We start from the raw sequence: 24,492 nt of genomic DNA on the forward strand, positions 1-24,492 counted from the left end.
AACAAAGATCGAACAGCAGATGCACCTCGCGTTAGTATTTGTCAGCTTTAAAGTGCTACTGAAACGAAATTTTCGTATCTGAAATATTTGCTCTAACCTGTAGTTTTGAATATGCTGATGATCATGAGATAATTTGCTTTGGCCAAAAAGAAGCGAAAGATATCTTTTTTAACCGTTCAAATCAAAAATTTTACACAAAACCATGTCCGGGCCCTGGTACCGAGTGAAATGGATTGATGACGTCACTGGTTGTGTTCACTCCGATAGCGTGGTTTATTTCACTCACTGTTTGTTTGTATTCGGGGGCGAAGGAGATGGCAGACATTGAAGTTTTGTCAAGTGAATCTTCTTCTGAACGAAGCGAAGTTGTCTCCAGTAGGAAGATGGTGGCGTAAAATGGGGTTGACAGGCCTACACGACTCCCAAGCGTGTGTTTAGAGTAGCCTATTCAAAGTTTAGCCCTCCCGAGTATGTCTTTGAGCGACCGCCCTCTTTTGTAAGATACGAGCGGCGGATTTTTGTATAGTTCGCTCAGTAGTGGTTGTGTTTCTATTAGATGCCAGTTTTTCATGAGAATTTTCTTTATGTGTGGCACTGAGTACGCACATCAGGGATTGCGTCTTTTTCGAATCGTTCGCCTTTGTAGATGTACGGCTATTTTTTTTTACTGTCTCGATCGTTAAGTTGTCTGGATTGCTTTCAGCCTGCGCCACGCGCGCTGATTCGATCGTACTACAGTTCTTAGTGTTCAGTGTTCCAGCCGTTTTGGCTCGTTTTCTTTTCTTTATTTCGGTATTAAAACGAACGATTTCACATTCATAGAAGCACATGATCGCCTTTACTGTTTCTTTCTCCGCGTTGTTAAGGATTTGCTTTATCTCATTTTTTAAATCCTCGTCTGCTCTTATTTTGGCCCTCGCCCTATATTGCAGGGATTTTGGGCATGTTCTGCCAGGCATTTGGTACAGAGGGATTTGTTCGTTATCCTCAGACTTGCCGAGTAGATCATCTTCAGTGGCGGTGTCGTATGAGGCTTCCATGTTTTCTTCATTCTCTGAATGGCATTGCTTAGGCCCGGGGCGTTTAATAGCCCATCTGCCGTTATAATGTCTTTCGAAGTTTTCTGTAGATGGTCAGGCAAGATCGCGGTTTCGATCCTAATCTTGTGGATCTCGTCAGTTGCCGATTAACTAAATAGACTGGTAGAGATTCCTAATCTTGTGGATCTCGTCAGTTGCCGATTAACTAAATAGACTGGTAGAGATTCGTTCTCGGTATCAGTCGGGATCTTTGCTCCCTATCCAGGCGAACCTCTCGCAAATAGCCAAGATGCCGATGGGGCCGCCGATGAATAAGACGAAGATGGCATTTTGCCCGAAATCCTCTTTTTCGGCCTCCCAACATGCAAGCCACACTCCATGCTTTTACCCTTCTTTCACAGAAGTACACAACCAGTGACGTCACAGGGCTATTTTGGCCGCGCCAAGATGGCCGCCAATTTTGATCTCAGCCGGTCAACTTCGAATGCTTAAAAATGTACTTTCCGATATGCGTTGGCCCAAAAAAAGTACACAGCGTTTGCAAATAACGTTCAAGCTCTATTATATTGCAAAAATCTCGGATATGAAAATTACGTTTCAGTAGCACTTTAATTTTCGAGGCATTAAATGTCACCTTTTCCATCTTTGGTTGCTTAAATTGCAACAAATTTCAGGCGGGGAAAAAGGATGACTAAGCGTTTAAAAGCTCTAGCTGAATAGTGTATGTGATGTTAAGATACCAAAACCAATACCGCTGGTCCTTCACTGTTAAATATATGATAATGATCATGATCATGATGAGGAGGTGGAGTAGGGGGTAATCGTTATTATAGTAAACGGCAATGTGTATGCCTTCCTACCTCCACTAATGCTGAGGAAGATACATCCATTACAGCCACAATGATATCCGCCTTCCTGCACCACTCTTCAATCAAGTTCATGGCGTCACGATCAACGTTGAAACCCGGAGTGTCGTATAAAACAATATTTTCAGGCAACCATTTGCAAAGATGTTTAGGCCAGTCTATCTGCACCACGCTGCGTGTTTCAAGTTGTAATTGTTTTCTTGCATCTTCGTTTTCCTCGCCAGACATCCTGCTAAGGAGTTCTTTCACCTCTTCTATCGTGTTCTGTGGAAGTTCGTTCCCATGTAGATAGAATTTCCACTCATCAGCTTCTGTGGTGCAAACTTTGATAGCGCACATTGTGGTTTCTCCGTGAGAAACGGGAAGACGGTCGTCTCGAAGTAAGGCGTTGATAAGAGATGATTTACCACTGTTGGTTGCTCCAACAAATGTTATGACAACTTTGTCTGAGAGCTGTTCCTGTAAATAGTTGAACCTATCATTTAAGTTGTCAAGTTCGGATTGTATGTCTAGGACGTCTAAAGGGTTGGCAGGATTACGAGCAATGTTTGGGTATTCTTCAGCAACAGCTAAAGCGACTTCTTTGACTCTTTCTGTTTTTTGCCTGAGCTCTTCATTTAAGGTCCTCACTCTGTTGGTTGTCTCCTCTAATTGTGCCAACGCCATTCTGCAAAGAAAAAATCCCTTTGATGAAAATGTAGACAGATAGTAGCTTTCAGTATGGTTGACACCAAAACAAATGTAATTATTGGCCTTCGCTGTGATAGTTTGATAATTGATCTCTAACAATTTGGCTTTAGATGCAAACAGCTCACCTAAAGGTATTCATGTATTAGCTTGTATCTCCAAATGATTGCTTTCTGGTTTCATGACCCAATTATCATATCTTTAAATTACGACTCATTGCCTGAACATCCATTTTGAATCATTATTTACCTTTTTGAAACCACGTAACCACATAGCCAGGGAGGTCTACTGCCTGGACTTTCACAATCACCACTTGTGCCAATACATTACAAAATACATTCGTATCATACGATGTCTGGTACTTATTGACTTGCAGTTGTATGAGCTATAATGCATTATTTTATTCTCTATGTTATCTATTTATTCAAAAGAACATGATTTGTTCATTTTGTTCATTCCGTTCTTATGCATGATGAGACACGAATTCAAAATCTTTTTTATCCCTTCCATGCTCTAAGTACTAGTAGCTCCTTTTTAACACGGTTTGAAGACTCTACATTCTTCGCAATAATCAACCTCCACTTGAGTTAAATAACTTAAACGATCTGAAACAGGTGGCCTTGATTATGGAATACCCCTCAAAGAAGTTGCAAGAGTAACGCTTACCACAAATACTGACATCACCGACAGACTTGTCAACGGTGAAATGGCGACCACTATTAGAATTTATGCGTATGATGGACGATCTTCGCAGTAGATAGCGCTATTTAGGCAATAGCGAAAAACAGACCTGAAAAAAATCAGGCCTGTACGGGATTCGAACCACTGACCATCATACGCATCTATACATCGTCCATCATACGCATCTAATACCGCAGTTCAAAAATATATGGACTTCATATATTTATTGTATCTCATTTATCACTTTCACGGGTTTATTACGAATCAACTTAACCGCCTGCTCTCAGTTGGCTTGTTAGCTCAATTTGTAGAGCGCTGAACTAGTATCGCAGAGGTCAGTGGTTCGAATCCCGTACAGGCCGGATTTTTTTCAGGTCTGTTTTTCGCTATTGCCTAAATAGCGCTATCTACTGCGAAGATCGTCCATCATACGCATCTAATACCGCAGTTCAAAAATATATGGACTTCATATATTTATTGTATCTCATTAGAATTTATGTTGACCAAATTCCTAACAAGCCAGTTATACTCTATCTTAGATTTGATGATGAAAAGGCTAGTGGTTTCCTTCATATTAGTCCCAGTGTCAATGCTGCTGCAACTGGCTCTGTTCCTCGAACTCCTACCGCAAAAGCTACTGGTAGTAATTTCCCCTCAACTAATTCCAGTGGGGCTGCTAGTGTCAACAGTTCTAATGTCTGGTAACCCTGTTTGATACGTTCACAACGTCTCACCAATTAAACGCAACAGAAGAGATACACTGGAATTTTCCACATTTAAACTATAGCTGGGAGAAAAATTGATGCAAGAATCTTTATGTCATTTAACATCAAAGCGTGTCATTTTGGCTGAGGAAGCCTCTAGAATACCAGTGAAGATCACTCACTACTCTCGCAACTCCAAGACTTCCGACCTGACTAAACTGGTGGTCAACGATACTACTTAAATCACACCTTCAAACAGCTTTGAGTGCTCATTTCAACTCTCACAAGAACTCAGCCAGCAGAAACTAATGGCGCTAGATAAGGCCCAGAAGATAACAATCGTCAGGGCCGTCGTGTTATAATCTTCGGTGCAAAAGGCGTTTTGGGATTCCCAAATGTAAGACCGAGCGTTTCAACAATATATTTAGTAAGATCATGTATTAACAACGAATTTTAGTGCTCAGTGAGTTTTGCAAATGAGATCGATGACATTGTATATATTCTAAAAGTTCAAGCTTTCTTTATATTTATAGGATATTATTATATATATACGACTTTATTACTATCATTATATTATACTCACTATTATCAGATATCATTTTTTATTAAAAACTAGGTCATTGGATAATGCAATTCAAGAATTTTTGTTGGCTTAGCCACTATGGTAATCAGCCAATATACCATAATCTACAAATATGGTAAGCGTACGTGTCAGCTTAAAATTAAAAGGGAGCTAAAAATTTAATAATTTGATTTAGCGTTTTCAATAAAACAATTATTCCACTCGCGCTTGTTGGATATGAGATGATTATAGCCAACTAGCGCGACGGGCCTCGTTGGCTATCTCATCTCATATCCAACGCTCGCTCGTGGAATAATTGTTAAATATATTATTTTACAATACTATATTATATTTTACACTATATTGTAAATACACAATTCAGCTTAGTGGCTGCAAGCCTTTTACAAATAAACTATCAATCTATCTATCTATCCAGCTATCTATCTATCTATCTATCTATCTATCTATCCAGCTATCTATCTATCTATCTATCTATCTATCTATCTATCTATCTATCTATCTATCTTTCTATCTATCTTTCTAGTTATATGTCAAGTTCTCAAATTCAGTGAAACAGAAGTTGTAGGCCAAGCCAAGAACCCTATATTAAATGCCACTATCGCTGACGCCACAGGTCAAATTGCACTCGAAGTTTGGAATGACATCACTCGACAATTACAAGAAAACAATGTCTACGCATTTACACACCTGAGTGTAGGATGCTGGAATTGAATAGGAAAACTGACCACCACAACCAACTCTGTGATTTCTTTAACTCCAGATCCTGTCTAAGAAAATTTAAAACTACAGGATAATGTTAACCCACAAAAGGAGACGACTTTGAAAGTGCCAAACATCGAAACTATCGAGTCAGTAGAAAAGTTGAAGATCTGTTGTCATTGTTCGAAACGGATCATCCAAATAATCATCCCCATCTTCAAAGCAGAGGATCCTAGCTTTTTTATAAACTACAGACCTATTTCTTTGTTGTCTGATTTTACCAAAATTGTTCGAAAAAGTCATATACAATCACTTAGTAGAATTTGCCGAAAAGCACGATAACTTTATCGCTGTCAATTCGGATTTCGGAAAAATCACCCGACATCGCACGCGCTAATTCATTTGGTAAATAAAATTGCTTCTGCAATCGACCAACACGAAACAACGATGGGTGTTTTCCTAGATCTTTCCAAAGCACTCGACACTCTCGACCATCAAATCTTGCTAAACTGGAGCACTATGGTATCCATGATGTGGCTCTGCAGTGGTTTAAAAGCTACTTTTTTTCCGTCAGCAATTTGTCCAATTCAATCACGCTTGCTCTCCAATGCAAACCATCTGGTGTGGTGTCTGTCAAAGTTTGATTTTAGGCCCACTATTGTTTATTCTATACTTTAATGACCTCCCTAACGCCTCTGAATTGACAGACCCTCTGCTTTTCGCTGATGACACCAGTATCTTTTATTCTCACTCAAACCCAAATTGCTTAAAATCGGTACTTAATGATGAACTCTAAAATATTGATGTTTGGCTAAAATTTAATAAGCTTTCAGTTAATATAAAGAAAACTAACTACGCCATTTTTAAACCCAGACAGAAGAAATTTAACTCTGACATTTCTCTCTCCTTTGAAGGTAAACCCCTACAGCAATCTAATTCTTTATTGCCGTTGTTGTTTTTTCGTTAATTAAAGAAAAAAAAAACACAGCGGTAGCTCAATTAAGTATTTGTTTGACAATCTTCATCAATCTGAGTCAAAGATAATGGAGTAAAAAATACCACCATATCTACAAAACGCAACCATCATTTCTAAAAACCTCTCCGACTGAAGAACAGATTGAAGAGAAATGCTATCATGATGTTACTCACATAATGCATAAACACATCTTGGACACAGTTGAATTTAATTATTTCCTTTACTTTGTAGTAACGTGCCTTCGCTGAACTCAGCCTTAAAAACAATTAGAGACATGCAACTATTCTTATCCTTTGTTAATTCTCCCTCAAATATTTTTCAACTATGCTCGCTGTCTTATTCACTTGAATATATCCGTGTAATTAAGACGATATATGACGTTTACAACACTTATCGTCTCTCCTGCATTTTCATTTACTATATCCTAGATCTCTGATACACTTTTCGGGGTTTAAGCTTTTCAAGTATTATTTCTAGTTGTAATATGGCTACTGTTCTCAAACTGCATTTACTTCTATGTACATATTGCGTACCTATTTTCTACAAGTAACAACCTCCTGTGCATGAGTCTAACCTAACTGGAGCTTCTTGTTTTACTTTCGAACACGAGTGTTTTTTAAAAAGAACTGAGCACTTCATCGTACCAAGGGCAATATTTGAGTAATATTCTACATTCAAGACACTTTTAGGTGTCTTTTAAGTGTCTTTAAAAAGAGGGCAGTACTAAATATTTACCAAGACTAAAGCGAACAATTTAATGGTCCTCTATTTAAGGTCATGAGGTAATAAATAAATGCGAACTCTGAGATACTGTTAGTTCTCCCTAAAAACGCGATGTAAATCTATCAGAAACGTAGCTCGTATTATTGCAGTAAGGACAGATGATGAGACGAACAGTGAGCCGATTCCATTTTGGAAAGCTAACTTCTCTAAAGCGAAATAATTGTGCAGTTCCTCGATTCTAAGGAACTTATTAAGCTCGATATTTTTCAGAATTAATCAAGTTAATTTATTGCTCAAAGCAAAATTGCACCAGAAAGGGAGAATTGCCTGACTGTGAGGTTTTGTTGAGGAATAGAGAAAAAGAAGTTCCATTCATGTTCAAGTCCATCATATGTTTACATTTCCTTGCTGGTTTCAAGGTAACTGATTTTCAGAGAAACGAGCTATTCCAGCATCTTAGCGAGCTATAGCTATTGCGTGCTAACAGCCAGAAAATGAAGAATTATTTTGGGGGAAGAGCCACTATTCGGGATCAGCATTCTCTGCTGATAACTTCTAGAGATATCTCCAATTTCAGGCATATGAGATCAAGAAACAAGAAACAGTCCTTTTGCTCTCCCTCGCCGCCTCTCTGTTTGGGATGCCATGCAACATTCTTCAAGGAGAAAAGCAATTGCTTTCAACCGATGAAATTCCCTTTCAAGTATCGGCTGATTATAGAGGCCATTCCTTTTTGGGAGCCTCTAATACAAATTCTCCCTCTAAAACCCGTACAATCAGCCGGTAAATATTTACCGGTTATTTTAATCAACGCCACGGAAGACGTCGATTAAAAAATGAGTTTCTACTTTTAGTTAGAATTTCGAAAATGGCTGCATGTGTTTACCGTCTCATAGGGCGCCAGACCTCAGACTCAACATAACGCGTAAAAGTAACGTTGATTTCCAAATGTAAATCAAAATAATTTGCCGCTGCGGTTTCGGTTCGCAGATGACGCAAATTTTTGGTGATTTCACGTTGTTGTTTTGCAAAGGACGGCTAAGAAATATATAAAGTTTTAAAACGCACGTGCTGGGCTGTTGTTCTGCCAACTAGATCTATTAATTTTCCACGTTCTCGTTGCCGTCGCCGTCGTGTTTTGCTAAAATTCCCTATTGTTTAAACTGCTGCGCCAGAGATTTCCACAAGAAGAGGTTCTTCGGCTCTTTCCAAGATTGGAGCTTCTACTTTCCCTTTTATCCTTAGTATTTTGTTTGGAATCAGATTTGCATTGGGGTTTGGTGACACGGGTGAGTGGAATTCAAAGCTTAGGTCTAGTTTCGGAACTTTTAGCGATACACGAGGTAACTGGTCTCCATACAGATATACTAACCCCGCCTTGGTGAAAAGACTTTAACAATTGTCCAAACCAGAAAATACCGCTATTAAATGTTTGGGTAGGTGGAGATTAAACAGAATTCACTCTCATCTCTATGTTTTTGGTGGACCAAGTCTTAGCATCCCGATCAAGACTGAGTAAGGGACTTTAGGGATGAAACTGACTTCATTGCAGATCGGCTTTAGTCACCCAGTTATTAAGTATAAAGTTCAATATCAACTTAGCCCAGCACTGAGACAGTCTAGTCTCCAAAACAAATTTTAAACACTTCTCTTTTTATTTCAGTGGGCCAATTCTTAGCACCCCAGATCAAGACTAAGGAACAAACTATGTGGTTATAAAGCTGACTCAATTTCTCCTATACACAGTTCATGATCCACTTAGCCCAGCAAGACAGTCCAGTTTCCAAAACAGCTTTAACTCTTAAGGTTTTCTCTTTGATTTTAAGTGGACCAAGTCTTTCTATCCCGGATCAAGACTAATAAGGAGACTTAATCAGCCAACTTTATTGAGATTGAGGGGCAGTTATCGGTCACCCATCTCTTGGTGGGGAACAGTGGACAGACAGACCCCCATTTTTTTTGCCTTCCAAGGTTGATATTTTTCTACTGCTTCTTTCACAAAGTGGTCAGATATACCTGCAAAATAAAGATAAATGAATAGAAAGTAATTGAAAGTAATGTTTGTCTTTGTATATTTATTATGTATATCTTTCCATTTGCTGGGTGGTCTGTCTGAGCATGGGGTCTTTGACTCTTTTACGGACTATCCCTATGGCATTTCTTTTTTTCTTTCTTTTGTTTACAATGTTGCCATTAATTTTTTAAATAAATAAATAAAACGCGTTGAGGTGCTTTGGACTCTTGACAGTCACCTACATCACAGAAGTGCATGCTCCTCTAAAAAACCCAAGAACTGAACTTCCATGTGGTCACTTAGGGTCACTTGTGTCATTAAAAGATGTAGCTTTGATAAAAAAGCTTGTATCGCGCTTTCATTAAATTTGAAGGAATTGTTATGAGCCAAAGTGGTTATGAAAAGTGATTGACATAAATCATCACAAGTAAAGATAAGTATTAATCGTAATGATAATGAGGTGCAGAATCATGTTTTCGCAGATATCACACACATGGAATAACTATAGGTCGGACCAAAATATCGCAATATTTCTGACAATACCTTAAGCTTGCACATCAACAAAAAGCAAAACTCATATGTTTAGAAATAAAATTCTTGATAAATGATGCCTACAGTTATGTGGAGATATAATGGCCCAACTGTTAACACTCTCGACTCTGGGTTGAGAGGTTCAGGTTCAAGACCTAGCTTAGTTAACGTGTCGTGTTCCTGGTCAAGGCAGTTTAATCTTACAGTGCCTTTCTAGACCCAGGAGTATACGTCTACAGAGACAACCTGTCAGGGGCAGCTGACAAAATGCTTGGGGAGTAACCTGCAATTGACAAGCATCCGATCCAGGAGAGTAACAATGCTTCTAGTTGCTTCATGCTACAGAAATTAGGATAAGCCGCCACTGGATGGGCCACCTGCCTTGAGTGCAGACTTAACCCACTTACCAATCTTGCAGACATGACTTTCAAAAGACACACATACTGCCACCTAATGCTTATACATTATTGTACTCTAGTTATATATAACTTTTAAAAAGATTTATCCTTGAGGTTGGGGTTTTCAAGATTGAGATTTAGAGATTTTTTCTTTGTATGAATTGAACTGAAAACCTAGAGATGCAATATCTAAACTTTATGTTACAACATCCAAGAATATCAAGAAAACAGAATCGAGTAATGATACATGGCTTAACCATAGTTCAGCCCACAAAGCTAAAAATTTAGAGAAAATCTACACTGACTTTAAGGCTGATGTTTCACATCTGACAAATCCACTGTTCATGAAATGTATTTTAAGTATCATGAATAACTGTTCACAAGAAATACAAAAACAAAAAAAACAAATGCCCAATTCTGCGTAATGTACAGAGTGCAGACCTAATAAAATTCTGACTTAATTCTAATCAAAGAGATTAAATTTTAGAATTGAACAATATATATTATCCAATGGAATTTTTGGTTGCTCACTAACAATAGTTTTGAGAGTGTTTGGCTAAAGTATAGGAAACCTTGTTCCCTTTTAATTGTCCGTTTTGTTTATACATCTTTTATGAAGAAGGGAGGCATTGGGATTTTGGGTTATGTGAGTTTGCCTACTTGTTAAACTGGTTTTTCTGTTTTTGGCATTATGGTTTTAGCATTTATTTTTTGGTTTTCCTCAAAACTAGTAACAGATTTTCGAATTTGATATCCAGTGTAGTTTTAATGGTTTTTCCTAGGTTCCAATCTGAGTGGCATTATCTGCCTATACTGGTCTCAAATATGTGCAATACATCTGTTTGCTGCACTTGCCACCCCTGTATCCGATCGATTACGATTTTGTTAACTGGGATATGAAAATTCACCAGTTTTGACCATTTTGCATGCAGTTCCTCAGTTTTAATAGAATTTTTGTGCAGTTTTGCTTTTTTGGACGACTTTTTTTATGCTATAATTTACAGCTGAGTATAAAGCTGAAACTAAAATTTTCTTTGGACTTTTTCAGCCACTTGCACTTGGAGACACAGTAAGTCAAGAATATGATTATTTATCAAAGTTTTCATTCAGTATGAACAATGTTTAACTTACTCCAAGCATGATCTGAAGGGGTTTTGCTAAAAGCAGGCCCGCGGCCCGGCGGACCGACGGCCTGGCGGCCCGGTGGCCCAGTCCTGATTTTCCACAGTTTTTTTGTCCAGCGGTAAATCCACGCGGTAAATCCACACAGATCTGCATCGGGTTTGGGCGTACAAAATGGACGACAGTGAATTTGAATTCGTTTTACCATTTAATCATTTGAATCCTTGTTTTTATTTGTTGCATGTTGAATGACCATAAGTCCTTCTGTATTGATGCATGTATGAAGGATTTTACCAAGTACCTACCCTTTGGGCTGCCAGGCCGCTGGGCTGTCGCGGGCCGCGGGCCGTGGACCGTTGGCCGTGGGCCGCTGGCCGCGGGTCTGCTTTTAGCAAAACCCTGATCTGAAGTAGTGTGTAGTAAATATATTTAGAAAGTGCAGGAAATTAAAGAAACCGTATGCCTTAAATCCAAGTTACAAGAACAACTTTTTTCACCACAAGGCAAACACCGTGTTAGAGACTGAGATTGAAAATATCTCTCCCCTCTCCCTCCAGGATAGTTTCTCTCAGCTTTATGTCCGCTTCTAAGCTGAAGTGTTTTCTTCAAATAATGCCTTAACAAATGATTTCAGCTCAAAACGAATTAAATTATGTGTTCAGACCCATCTAAAAGATTGTGCAAGGTACTCCCACGCACGATTGACAATAACTCAAATGTTCACAAAAGCATCACCTCCTACGATTGAGAAGTCTGTGTTGCAAATTCAGCTCCTTCAAAAGGGGAAAGTATTTGAACATCCTGTAAAACTTTAAAAACTGTGCGTATAGAATATCAGAATAAACCGGAAATATTTGAACATCCCGTGAAACTTTAAAAACTGTGCGTATAGAATATCAGAATAAACCGGAAATATTTGAACATCCCGTGAAACTTTAAAAACTGTGCGTATAGAATATCAGAATAAACCGGAAATATTGCAGGCTTACTCCACAACGAAAGATAATAACAGGAAGTAGAGATAAAATGATTCAATATTCCCGTAGAGCAGTGCTCACCTTAGTATTGGACGTGATACGACTGTCTCACGTTGTCTTCGTTTTAGAGTTTTCCAGCCGCTTTTAAGTCACATTCTCCATATAAACACCAAGAAACAGCAGATGACATACACTGGAAGGCACGAGATCTCTAAACTGCCATTTTTGCTCATGCTGTGGCATCAGAATAAGCAGTCCATTCCGTACACTTTTGTCTAGATGCCAATGTTTTTCGTTTGTGACGCAAATTACGTCATGCAGCACGCGCAAAGGCACGCACACACGCGTGTAGACCTGTCCTTGGGTACTGAGAGGCAGTCTGTGACTGCATGGGCTAATTCTTATATAACTTCTATAGTTGTAGAGTATTGCACTGAAAAAAGCAATATGGTATAAAATGCAGAAGGGTCGATGAACAGCTCCTGTCCATGCCAAAATTGTGACCAAAGGTCTTGGTTAGGACAGAATTTCTACACTGGTCAACTGACAGGCCGGTGACAGGGCAGGAAATGAGTAGAATAGGTACACGCATTAAATAAGCATCAATATTTTAAAGGAAATTTCGCTGGTTCGTCCGCTCTACTTACCTAGCGCAAAGGATTGAGACTGAAGATCTACAAACGAAAAAGTTCGGACCCTGACCACGTCAAACTTTTCTTTTGCCTTTCTTCTTCTTTTTATTTCCTTTCATTTTTCCTTTCATTTTTCCTTTCAATTTACATTCTTCTTCAAAGGATATACTAGATATGTTCAGGGTAAAACACACATATGAGAGCATTTGGCGACGAAGCTTTTACGTTCAAATCGATAACAAGTCGAAATGCAGCGGCGAGACCCTGAACAAACATCGAATTAAACCCGACAAAAGGGGAGCGGGTTAACGGACTTAACGACACCATAGGACTATTCTTAGTTTTATTTAGAATGGGTCCGCTGTAAGTGACCATTCATTACAGATGGAGGACAATACAAACACGCTGTTGGGACCGCTGGCACTCAGTGAGTAAGTGTGACTTAAACCTCTTTAAATTACAGTAATCAGGGGAAAGAATTTCAGGACTTCGAAAACTTTATAGCCTGACAAGGTTGCCGCTTAATACGGTGCCGCTTAATACTAGTTCGCGTCCATGTAATCTTTAAACATTTGTCCTTAGAACCTCCATCCATAGGAGTGTTGTGGCAAAATGCAAAGCAGTTTCATCTGTTTGCGAGCGGTTCATCGATTCTCGACATTCCCAGAAGTACGCTCAGTAGGACGTCAACTTTGGAAATGATAGGTTCCTAAGGCATCACTTAGCTAGCCTGACATCGAGATCTGCTACAATAGTCTTCTTAACGAGGTCAAGGATAACAAAGAACGTGATTAAAACGCTAGTTTACTCCGAATTTACTTATGATGAGTTTACCACAGTACCTTATAGATTTAACTGTTTGCATTATGACAGACAGACAGACAGACAGACATCTATATTTATACAGGATAGCCCCTTCAGTGTAGTAAACACTGGTATCAACGGGGGTCCTGTTACCCACCCATCCCACCCCAGGGGAGGACATCCATCACACAGTAATCTCGTGCGTGGGAAATTAACGTCTCCTGCCCCTAACCATGCAGGAGACGGGACCTCCATTTATTCGTCCCTATCCGAGAAGACTAGAATATCTAACCATTACTTGATGTTAAAGAAAGGAAGCATATTCTTCTCAGTTAATTTTTAAGACCCTGAGTGTTGGTCCGGCCGGTATTGAACTCTCGACCTCCCGCACAGCAGTCCGGCGCTCTCCCAATTGAGCTAACCAGGCGGCGGTTTATGATTAAATAAAAAGTTATCTTGATAACAATAAGGGAGTGTACAAGTGTTGATTTCGTTGTCTCAGAAAGAACATGAATTCTCACATGACACAAAGACTTTGATTCGTGCAAAAAAAGTTCATAGTCAATGATTACAGTTCTGTTCAATGTTGTGTTCAAGGCTCGACTATTAGCACGTTTGAAACGTCACCTTTGAATTGTTCCCACCAGTGCATCAGGCCGACTTTGGTAATGTGGCAGTTTGCATACTGTTCTGCAATATCACTCGCTGACAAGACCCTGCTCCAAAGATTAACTTCTGTCACCTCACCAGGTCCAAAACTATTTTTGCTTTCGAAGCCCCCTCCAACTATATCTTGATCTTGTCCAATAACAATTGTTCCGCCAGCTGGAATCTGGTGATTTTTCTTCATGCCTGTTCCATTGCTTTGGAGTCGTCCATCCAGATAAAGCTGCCAGGCGCCTTTTGTGCTCTTCCAGGTAACACAGATGTGATGCCACATTGTATCATTTATCTTAGCTCCGGTGTTTCTATCCCTTGGGAAATGATCATAGACAAATGTACGTTAAAAACTCTCATATCTTCTAAAGACTTGAAGCTGTTCCCACGGTGAAGGTCATATGCCATACGTTTTTGTTCATGAAAGGCGGCAAGATAAACAGCTTATTGACCTCACTTGCTCGAGCCGTACTGAGGAATATTGGCCCTCGCTGCACTCGGTCCGTACTGCCACGACCTAAGGTCGACATTCTTCAGCACGGCCCTCTCGCTCCGTAAGTAAAAAGTTAGTATTTTCTCTTCCCTTTATAAATCCACATAAGTTGCTTCAATACAATGTCAAACGCCTCCCAAAAAAGCCTCAAATAATGTTCGGCGGAGCACCGGTATTTTTTCAACACCTTCTTATTTTGTTTCACACATCACTTACCTCGCATCCACAGCGATCTCAATTATCTGGCTCGATCTTGGTTTATTCAACCAAACAGAAATATAATTTCCATAATTACCAGAAGCTTTTGCGTAGCTGAAGAGGCACTGGTTACTCTCTGTGTTTATATCTTTCCTTTTAACAAAAAAGCTCACTGTAAATTCTGAGAGACTTGAAGAAATGACGTTTTCCTTCTTGGCGTAACTTTTGGTGGAAAGGTGTTCAAAAATTATCCGGTAAGCTGTGGGGAAAAAATGAAATCTTGGGGTGACCAGAAATCCTGTTTCATACGTTTTTTGTAAGTATTCTCTCATTTTTCAAATTTATTCGACTGTGCTAAGTACCTGCCGGGAGTGGAACGCCAGTCTTTTTTGTCTTGTTGTTTTCGGTCACCCATCTCGTTTTTGGTTTTTTTTGGTGGGGCCGAACTTTGTTGGGAACCCATCCAGGTTTCAGCTTTGCTGAACTTGGTGGGTTTTTTGCCTTTTTTGGCAATTGTTGTAGTCCTTTTTCTCTCCTTTCTTTCCTTTTTGTTTTTTTTCTCTCTTCCTATTCCTTTTCAAAATGTTAATATGTGCTAGAACTTGTGTTGTCCATGCTACGGCGGCAGTTACGGTCCACCCTAGACCAGCTGTTCTTAAAATGTTGGAAAAGGAAATCGACCTTAATAGACTATCTGCGGTTCAGTTCGTTCCGGGAGGCCTTATTCGCCTCACTTTCAAAGATCCTGACGATATGGCGAGTCTTGTTGAGTCCGGTTTTATAAATCTCGATGGTGTGGAATGTAGTGTCACCAATTCCGATCGTCCACACACGCTCATCTATATCCATCACTACCCCGCTGAAGGGGATGACGCGATCCTGTGCGAGGACTTCAAGACCTTTGGCAAAGTTTTCTTCTGCAAACGTCAGGCTTTCATGGGGCGTCCACATCTTCTTACTGGATCACGAATTCTGACCATGTCCATGGAGAAACCTATCCCCGCACAAATCACCATTGACGGTTACCCTGTGCGCATTTGGTATCGTGGTATCAAGCCATTCTGCTCTATCTGCAAAACCATGGGTCATAAAGCTGCTGACTGTCCCTTCAATGGAAAATGCAGGGAATGTGGGGAAGCTGGTCATCTCGCCCGTAACTGCCCTTCCCGCCGTACCGGAAATGTCTGGGGCTCTACGCCCTATGTTGTTCCCCCGGCCGCTGATTTCCCGCCCATTTCTTCTGGAGATGTGGCAAATCTGCCGGGTAACGTTCCTTGTCCACCCAACGAATCTGTTGATCTTCCGTCTGAAGAAATGGTTATCTCTGCTCCTGGCGAAGCCAGTAATAATGAAATCAGTAATCTAAATAACGTTCCTAAACAATCTGAGGCCTCAGAAATAAATAGTGTTCCTAATAATAGTATCGCTGGTCAAAACACCAGTTTAGTTAATAATAGTGAGTCCGGTCAAAGTACCGGTCCTTTAGTTAATGATAGTGTTATGTCTGGTCAAAGTACCAGTCCTATAGTTATTGATAATGTTAGGTCAAAGTACCAGTACTTTAGTTAATTCCAGTGAATTATTTATTGATAATGTTAAGTCTGGTCAAAGTACCAGTTCTTTAGTTAAGTCTGGTCAAAGTACCGGTGAAATAGTTAAGTCTGGTCAAAGTACCAGTAAATTAGTTAAGTTTGGTCAAAGTACCAGTAAAATAGTTAAGTCTGGTCAAAGTACCACTAATACTAGTGTTGGCCAAAGTGTCACTAATGTCGATGATGATATCACCGAATTCTCCTCTCAGGACTCTACCCCTGTTCAGGGCTCAGAGTCTCCTGATATTTCTGAATTCTCCTCTCCTCTCACGAGGAGCATGTCATCGGACGGTTTTGAAGTTGTCTCCAGGAAACGCTCTAAGAAACGTGTCATGGTTCCTTCTCATACTCAGTTGGCGAGTACGGTCTCTAAGCGTACGAGGGCTGTCCCCAATCTTCCCAGTAGGAAGGGGAAACCCCAGCCCCAGCCCTGGCTTTCATGAGGGTCATCCATCTCTTCCTCATGGCTTTGTCTCTCCTTACTTTGAATGTCAATGGCATCAGGGACCGGTCGAAGCGTGATGGTCTCGTGCAATGGTTGCGCTCTCTCCCGGTGAAGGTGGATGTTATCTGCCTTCAGGAGACTCATTGTGTTTCCTTAACTGAATGTTCATCGTGGTTTTCCTCGTCTGGTTTCTTGTCTGTGCTAGCCCCGGGTTCTATTCACTCTTGTGGGTGTGTTGTTCTCTATCGTCCCTCTATCTCCCTTCTAAAGTCTTGGTCTGCTGATGGTCGTTTCTTACAATGTGAATTCTCGTTTCATGATAAAATTTTCCGAGTTGTCTGTGTCTATGCTCCTAATTGCAACCCTGCACGAGACCTGTTTTTCGATGGCCTTCATTCAAGGATCGACCCCTCCATCCCTACGGTCCTTGCTGGAGATTTCAATGCTGTATTTGATAGGGCTCGAGATAGGCGTGGCCCAGACCCCGCCTCCTTGTCTGGAGATAGTTCTCCCACACTAAACCATCTTTTTGAGGCGTCCTGCGTCATTGACATCTGGCGTTATCTCCACCCCACTACTCCTGGGTTCACCTGGACCAGGTGGAATGGCAGTTTAGCGTCGCGTATTGACCTTTTTGGGGTCCCATTTGCGTGGGTCCCATCAGTGTCGTCTTGTTCCGTGTATGTGTGTCCGTTCTCGGACCATCGCGGTTTGTGTTTATCTCTGTCTGTTCCCGATGCCGTTCCACCTGGCCCAGGCTACTGGAAGCTGAACACTTCCATCCTCGACGATCCGGACTATCGGCAACTAGTCCGTGATGAATGGTCTGCTTGGCGCCTTGCCATCCCCCGCTTTCCTTTTGCCATCCCCCGCTTTCCTTCTCTAGCTAAGTGGTGGGATCGTGGGAAAAGTAAAATCAAGGGGCTTACAATCCGCTTTTGTGCAAATAAAGCCCGCACAACATCTTCATCCAGAGATGCCCTGGTACGTCTTGTCCAGCATCTTCAGGCCAAAGTTGATTCTGGAATTACTTCCTGCATTGACCCTTGGCGGTCTGCTTGTTCTGAGCTTGCCCGGCTTGATTCCCATGCTGCGAGGGGGGCTCAGGTGCGTGCGAGAGTCCGATGGGTTGAGGAGGGTGAGTCTTCCTCGCAGTATTTTCTTCGTCTCGAGAAAAAACGTTCCGCTGACCGTCATATCTCTGCGCTGAGAGAGCCTGATGGCTCTATCGTCTCGTCTTCTGCCGATCTCTGTGCGTCTCTTGGTTCCTTCTATTCTAGTCTTTATACAGCCTCACCTACTGACCCTCATGTTCAATCTTCTCTTCTTGAAAATTTGTCTTCTGTTCTCTCTCAAGATCAGGCCAACAGTTGTGAGGGCCCTCTTACATCATCAGAGGTCCTCGTCGCTCTCAAGGGCATGGCTCGTAACAAGGCACCTGGTTTAGACGGCCTGCCTATGGAATTCTATCTCCGTTTCTGGGACGTGGTTGGCTCTGATCTTGTTTCTGTTCTTAATGAATGCTCTTCCTCTGGTTTTCTCTCCCTCTCTCAGCGCAGAGGTATCATCACTCTGTCTTTCAAGAAGGGGGACCGCCTTGACCCCAAAAATTGGCGGCCCATATCTCTTCTAAACGTGGATTATAAACTTGCTTCTCGTGCCATAGCTGGGCGTCTCCTCCGGGTAATACACCTCGTTGTCAGCCGAGATCAAACATGCGGAGTCCCTGGCCGTTTTATCGGAGAAAATGTTGCTCTGCTTAGAGACGTTGTCAGCTATACTGAGTCTTCTGGCACCCCTGTCGCCATCCTGTCCCTCGATCAAGAGAAGGCTTTTGACCGTGTGGATTGGGGCTTCATGCGGTCCACTCTTGTCACCATGGGCTTTGGCCCTTCCTTTGTCGCGTGGGTCGACTTGTTCTATACTCATGTTCAAAGCGCGGTCAATGTGAATGGGTTCCTGACTCCTTTCTTTAGCCTTTCTCGTGGTGTCCGGCAGGGGTGCCCTCTTTCTCCCCTCCTATATGTTCTTGTGTCTGAGGTTCTTGCGTGTAGTATCCGTGCAGACCCCCGTATCAAGGCTCTGTCTCTCCCTGGGTGTCCCGTACTGTCCCCCATCTCGCAGTACGCGGACGATACATCTTTAATCCTTACCACTGATTCTGGCATTCTGGCTGCCCTTGAGACTTACAAGCTTTTTGAACTAGCTTCTGGATCTAAGATCAACCTTTCTAAGTCCAAGGGTCTCTGGTTGGGTGGTTGGCGGGGTCGTACGGACCCCCCGGTTCCTTTTGACTGGTCTCCTGCTAAGCTCAAGGTGCTGGGGGTGTTTGTCGGCCCCGGTAACCTTGATGAAGACAACTGGCGTCCTCGCATTAATGCGGTGGACCGTGTTCTCAAGTCTTGGCGTTCTCGTGTTCTCTCTTTTCATGGCAAGGCCCTAGTCATTAACGCTCTCGCCCTCTCCCGGGTTTGGTATGTGGCCTCTCTTATCCACATGCCGGCCTGGGTGGAGGCGAAGCTTTCCCGTCTTGTTTTCTCGTTTTTCTGGTCTGGCAAGGTTGAGCTTGTCTCCCGTTCGGCCGTGGTTCAATCTCCCCTTTTTGGTGGTTTTTCTGTGGTTAATATTCAGTCCAAGGTGAGGGCCCTCCTTGGTCAATGGGTGAGGAGATTCGTCTCCTCCCCATCCAGTTGGGTCGCTCTCATGTCCTTTTGGTTTAACTCTTTGTTTGGTGTCTCTCCTCTTGTTGTGTTTTCTCGTCCTTTTAGTTTCGACTTCAGGGTCTTGCCGCCCTTCTATCAAGCTCTGGTTTTGGCTTGGCGTAAGCTCGACGGGGCCTTCGCCACGTCAAAAAACTCTTTAGTCTACGGCTCTTCATGCCCTCTTGTTTGTTCTCCCGTTCTTACTATGTCTACCAAGTCTTGCTACCTATATCTTCTCTCTGAGAACATGGTCCAGCCTTATTGTGTCCTTAAGTTTCTATTCATCTATCCCAACCTTGACTGGCCTGCCACGTGGCGTGCCCTATCCTTCTTTTATCTTGACCGTCGTGTCATCGACCTAAATTGGAAGATTGCGCACGGCGTCCTGTACACCGCCCGGCGTCTCTCCTCTTTTGGTTTATCTGTTCCTCTCTCGTGTTTTTGTGGACCCACGGTCGAGTCACTCAAGCATTTGTTCTTCTACTGTCCACTTGCTCAGAGTGTTCTCGCCTGGGTCCAGTCCTTGCTGTTTTCCTTCTCTCCTATGTGTCCTGCCATCTCTTTACGTCATGTCCTCTTTGGTTTCAACTCTAGTGAACTGGTTTCTGTCCCGCGTGTCTTTGTCTATCTGCTCAATGTTTCTAAGTTTTGTATTTGGCGGAGTAGGAACGATTTCCGTTTCCGTAACGTTCGTCCTGGCGCTGTGGCGGTGATTGCTTCTATCAAGGCCCGCCTGAAGTTTTATTTACCAATTTCCTTCAGGCGGTGCAAGTCTGACAGGCGTCGTCGCGTCTTCCATCGTCAGTGGGGCGCCCGTGGCATCATAGCTTCAGTGGTAAACGACTCCCTTGTCTTTTCCATTTAGTCCTGCTCCCCGTAGTTATTTAGTTTCCTTTTTTGCTCGAATGAGTGTGTCTCGGTTAGGCTCGTGCTGGGTCTCCTTTATTGGTGTACTGCACAGTAGCCTCGTTCTTCTTTTGCTTGAGTGACGTGTGATCTTTTGCTTGAGTGAGCGTGTCTTTGTGCTGCTTGTGCTGGGTCTCCTTCATTGGTGTACTGCACAGTAGCCTAATTGTTAGTATCTGTTTCGTAACCCATGGGCTGGGTCTCCTTCGTTGGTGCACTGCACTGGGCTAGTATCGTTCGTTCTGTCTACTTTGTAAGTGTGTCTGTCCGCTGCTTGTGCTGGGTCTCCTTTGTTGGTGCACTGCACAGTAGCCTTTCGTGAGTATTTGTTTTGTTGTCCATGTGCTGGTCTCCTTTGTTGGTGTACTGCACTGGTCTGTTTGTCCTTGTTCGTTTTAGTTCTGTGTACCCAATTTTTGTTTCTGTGAGGTGGGGTTCGATTCCCCAGCGAGTTTGGCGTCTGGTGACCCTCGTTTCTGGTGAACCCTAACCCTAAGGCATTGCACGCAAGCCATGGGTGGGATTAGTCCTGTTGGTCGGCGGGCATTGCACACGCCCTTCATCGGGGGCCCGGCCGTCCACCTTAAACATAAAAAAAAAACTGCACTGATTATATGATTATCGTTTTGGTTCTTTCCAGTGCCACCCCTTGGCTGGCTAGGGGCTATTATTATCGTTTTGGTCTGCTATTATTATTGTGAGTGCGTTCTTCCTTGGAGTGAGTGTGTAATTTTTAGGTGAGGTGGGGTTCGATTCCCCAGCGAGTTTGGCGTCTGGTGACCCTCGTTTATGGTGGACCCCATCCCTAAGGCATTGCACGCCTGCCATGGGTTGGGTTTAGACATGTAGGTCGGCGGGCACTGCACCTCCCTTCATCGGGGGCCCGGCCGTCCACCTTAAACATAAAAAAAACTGCACTGATGAGGCCCAGAAGGCCGAAACGGTACTGTCTGCAGTTGTATATATATTTAATGTCTTCAAAATTTTCTCACTCTTGTCAGTTTTAATTTCTATTTCATTTTCTTTCTTAAAACGCTCCGTTTTATTTTGTTTTGTTTTTGTCTTTTCCATTAAGGTGTTGGTTTGTTTGTTTCCGAGTCTCAGGGAAAAATATTTTGTCATCTTCATTGACCAACATTACTTCACTATCCGCTCTATTCTGTTGTTCAGAGTTGCCTCTTACCCAGATCAGTACAAGTTTCTCCGGTCCAAATGGGCTTGCACTCGCATGAATAAGATTGTTTTTCCTCGTCATACACACACACACCTCCATTTTAACAACTATTGGTTGTTGGACAGCCCTAAGAAGAAGCATAAACAGACAGTGCGTAGTGAAAACCTGATCAGAACAGGAATATGAATGTACCTTGAAATCATTCCGAAGTACAGTTTCACATGTCGGTTCAAATCATGATTTTTAAAAGCAGATTCCTTAGAAAAAAGAATAACTTCTGAGTCCTGCACCGTAAGTTACCTTTCGTTCAAAGGATGTCTTCTTATACGAAAAAAAAAAAAACGCTACTTGATAGCCAGAATATCAGATGATAAGATTATGGATTTTGTCAAATGAATTTCACACGCTAGCGCTAGAAACACAATTTGGCAAGAATGACAAAAGAATATCAATGTCTTCTTTCTTCGGCTAATGCTTAAAGTAATCTTTGCTTCTGATAGCTTTACTTTATCGGGGTTGTAGTTTCAAAGCGACACTTCATACACCTCCATTTTCACAACTGGTGGTTGTTGGACAGCCTTAGGAAGAAGCAGTGATAGACAGTGCGTCGTGAAAACCTGATCAGAACACGAACATGATTATTCCAAGGTAGAGCTTCACCTGTTGCCGCAAATTATGATTAAAAGCAGATTCCTTGGAGAAAAGAATGGCTTCTGTGTCCTACGCCGTGTGTTCCCTTTCGTCAAAGGATATCTTGCAATACAAAAAAAAAATGCTACTTTGTAGACTGAACATCAGCGATAAGATCATGGATTTCGTCAAATGCATTTCACACGCTAACGTTAGAAGACTGCTAGAAACACATCTTGGCAAGAATGACAAAAGCAAGTCAATGTTTTTTTCTACGGCTAATGCTTAAATTAATACGCGACACATGTAACAGGTCTCAGAAATTTTTGCCATGTACAGAATAATTTATTTCAAGATCGAGTTTACCCTTCGTCGAAGAAACGAAGACTATTTTGTGCTCACTTGTATTTCCCCATTTTTTGTCGATTTATGTTCGTTATTGCTCAAGGAAAATTCATATCTCTTTCATAAAAGCAGCTCTAAGTAAAACTTCAAAACGAAATATTTTGGAGTGATCAGCATTTCAAAATAAATAATCGATGATGACTATTTGTTTGATGCCGCCCGCATGTTACTCAGGATGCGTAAGTATAATGCAGGAATCTCGCCTAAACCTTTTCTCTATAAACTGGAGGTAAATTGAAATCGAAAAACGAAAAAAAAGGTTGAAAAGGGTATCGCCCTGAAGATGTATCCTAATGGTCTCCTACACACCTTGCTATAGTGATCACCTGTCAACTAGTTAAGCAATGAATCGAACTTTCTATAGTTCTACTGGTCATTTATCACTCATACCGCGCCTATCATCTCATTTATTCCATGATAACAATTTTCCGCATTGATTAATTATATTTTCACCTAACCTCAATTATTCTGCCATGATCATCACTTTCCCATTGCCCCCCTGGAAAATCTGAAATTGCTAAAAACCAATGTGGCCGCTAAAGACTTCAACCCAAACGAGTCGATTCTTTTAAACCGGAAAATGAAACCTTGGCAGCATGAAAACACAAAACTGGTTCATTTCAAAATTGAAACGAACAATTTATCTGCTAATTGAACTGCAGCCACATCAACTAGGTCTCGAGGAGCCTGATATAAAAATCAGGCATTTTAGGCTATTAGTTACCTTCAGAAGCATCGAGAAAGTGCTACCTTCCTCGAACTGCAAATGTGTGTTTTCTTTGATAGCAGAGTTATCGTGCTTGTTTAGCTCACAAGTTCCTTTGCCATCAGAAGTTTGAGGAGCAAGTTTGAAATTTGTTGAGGTACACCAAGCGTGTTTCAAACAAGATTGACTACACCAAATTTGGCTGGGAGACTTCAACCGAGTTACAACGAAGCCTTTAAGCTGCTTATTTGTCAACATTGTGAAGTATGCTGATCGAGAGACAGTGAATGACTCTATTGCAGCGATAAAGACTGCACAAAGCAACAATCCCCGAAAAAGGACAAATGGAGGAACGTTTTGAGGTTCCATGACCAAGACCTTCAATATAATACGCGTTGGTTTACTGGGTTTGTTGAAGTCTTCAGCTACGAGTTTATACACGTCACTACCGTATACAAATCTTTCATTGGTCGATTTGATTATGGATAGTACAGTGTTGAAAAACATTAACGAAGTTTTTTACGATTTGTGAAAAAAGTGTTGATTGGTCGAGAGAACGTTAATTAATTCCAAACAGTGCAGAAAATTGAATTTGAAATTGAAGTTGAAATTTGTTATGTTATCGCAATGGAAGTGCATTTTGATCGAAATATATCGTGACTTCGACAGAAAAGGAACGCGTTGAAAGAAGGAGGAGCGAACTTATTTTACTGCAGGGGATGGGAGCAATTACACTGATGATTGATGAGCTGATCATCGGGGGAAGGAGTACTTACTCTTTCGAGTAAACACGATAATTTACATCCACCTCTGGAAAACTTCCTTTATAAACAAATTCGATAGACCTTAAGGAAAACCAATTCATCGCGCGACAAGGTGCAAAGATGGCGAGTTAATAATGTGTTGCTGTTTGTTTTTATTTATTCAGCCTGAATATTTTATTACGACAACCTGAATTCTAAAAATAAACTTGATTCACGCATAAAGTTGTCATTGCATTTAAAGAAACTTTGGGCCAAATGAAACATTCCCTATACGACACAAAGTACTTGACTTGACTCAAGCTAAGTTTCGTGCCGTCAGCAATCTTTACTTTACCAAGGACACTGGATGGCCCTTTACTGTTCTATAAACGCTATCATAGTAT

At 41.6% G+C, this 24,492-nt stretch overlaps 2 protein-coding genes and 1 long non-coding RNA gene across 4 annotated transcripts in view; all 3 read right to left on the reverse strand.

Moving 5' to 3' along the window:
• Positions 1 to 24,492, reverse strand: part of LOC111346485 (uncharacterized) — a 77,748-nt gene that overhangs the window by 7,789 nt on the left and 45,467 nt on the right. For both annotated transcript variants that reach the window (XM_088758495.1, XM_088758494.1), the window contains exon 3: positions 1,901 to 2,573. In XM_088758495.1, coding sequence (XP_088614621.1) covers positions 1,901 to 2,572 — 672 coding nt within the window. In that variant the 5' untranslated portion in view covers position 2,573. The remainder of the gene's footprint in view (positions 1 to 1,900; positions 2,574 to 24,492) is intronic.
• LOC148732936 (uncharacterized) lies at positions 8,596 to 12,275 on the reverse strand. The gene is made up of 2 exons (XR_015999841.1): positions 12,083 to 12,275; positions 8,596 to 8,975 (listed from the first exon to the last, which is right to left on the reverse strand). It is a non-coding gene; the product is annotated as an uncharacterized LOC148732936 (long non-coding RNA).
• LOC148732937 (neuronal pentraxin-2-like) lies at positions 14,030 to 15,117 on the reverse strand. Its single transcript, XM_088757938.1, has 2 exons — positions 14,804 to 15,117; positions 14,030 to 14,411 (listed from the first exon to the last, which is right to left on the reverse strand). The coding sequence occupies exons 1-2, from the start codon at positions 15,115 to 15,117 to the stop codon at positions 14,030 to 14,032; spliced, it is 696 nt and encodes a 231-aa protein (XP_088614064.1).

The sequence above is a fragment of the Stylophora pistillata genome, chromosome 4 (genome assembly GCF_964205215.1).
Source record: "Stylophora pistillata chromosome 4, jaStyPist1.2, whole genome shotgun sequence".
Lineage (NCBI taxonomy): Eukaryota > Metazoa > Cnidaria > Anthozoa > Scleractinia > Pocilloporidae > Stylophora > Stylophora pistillata.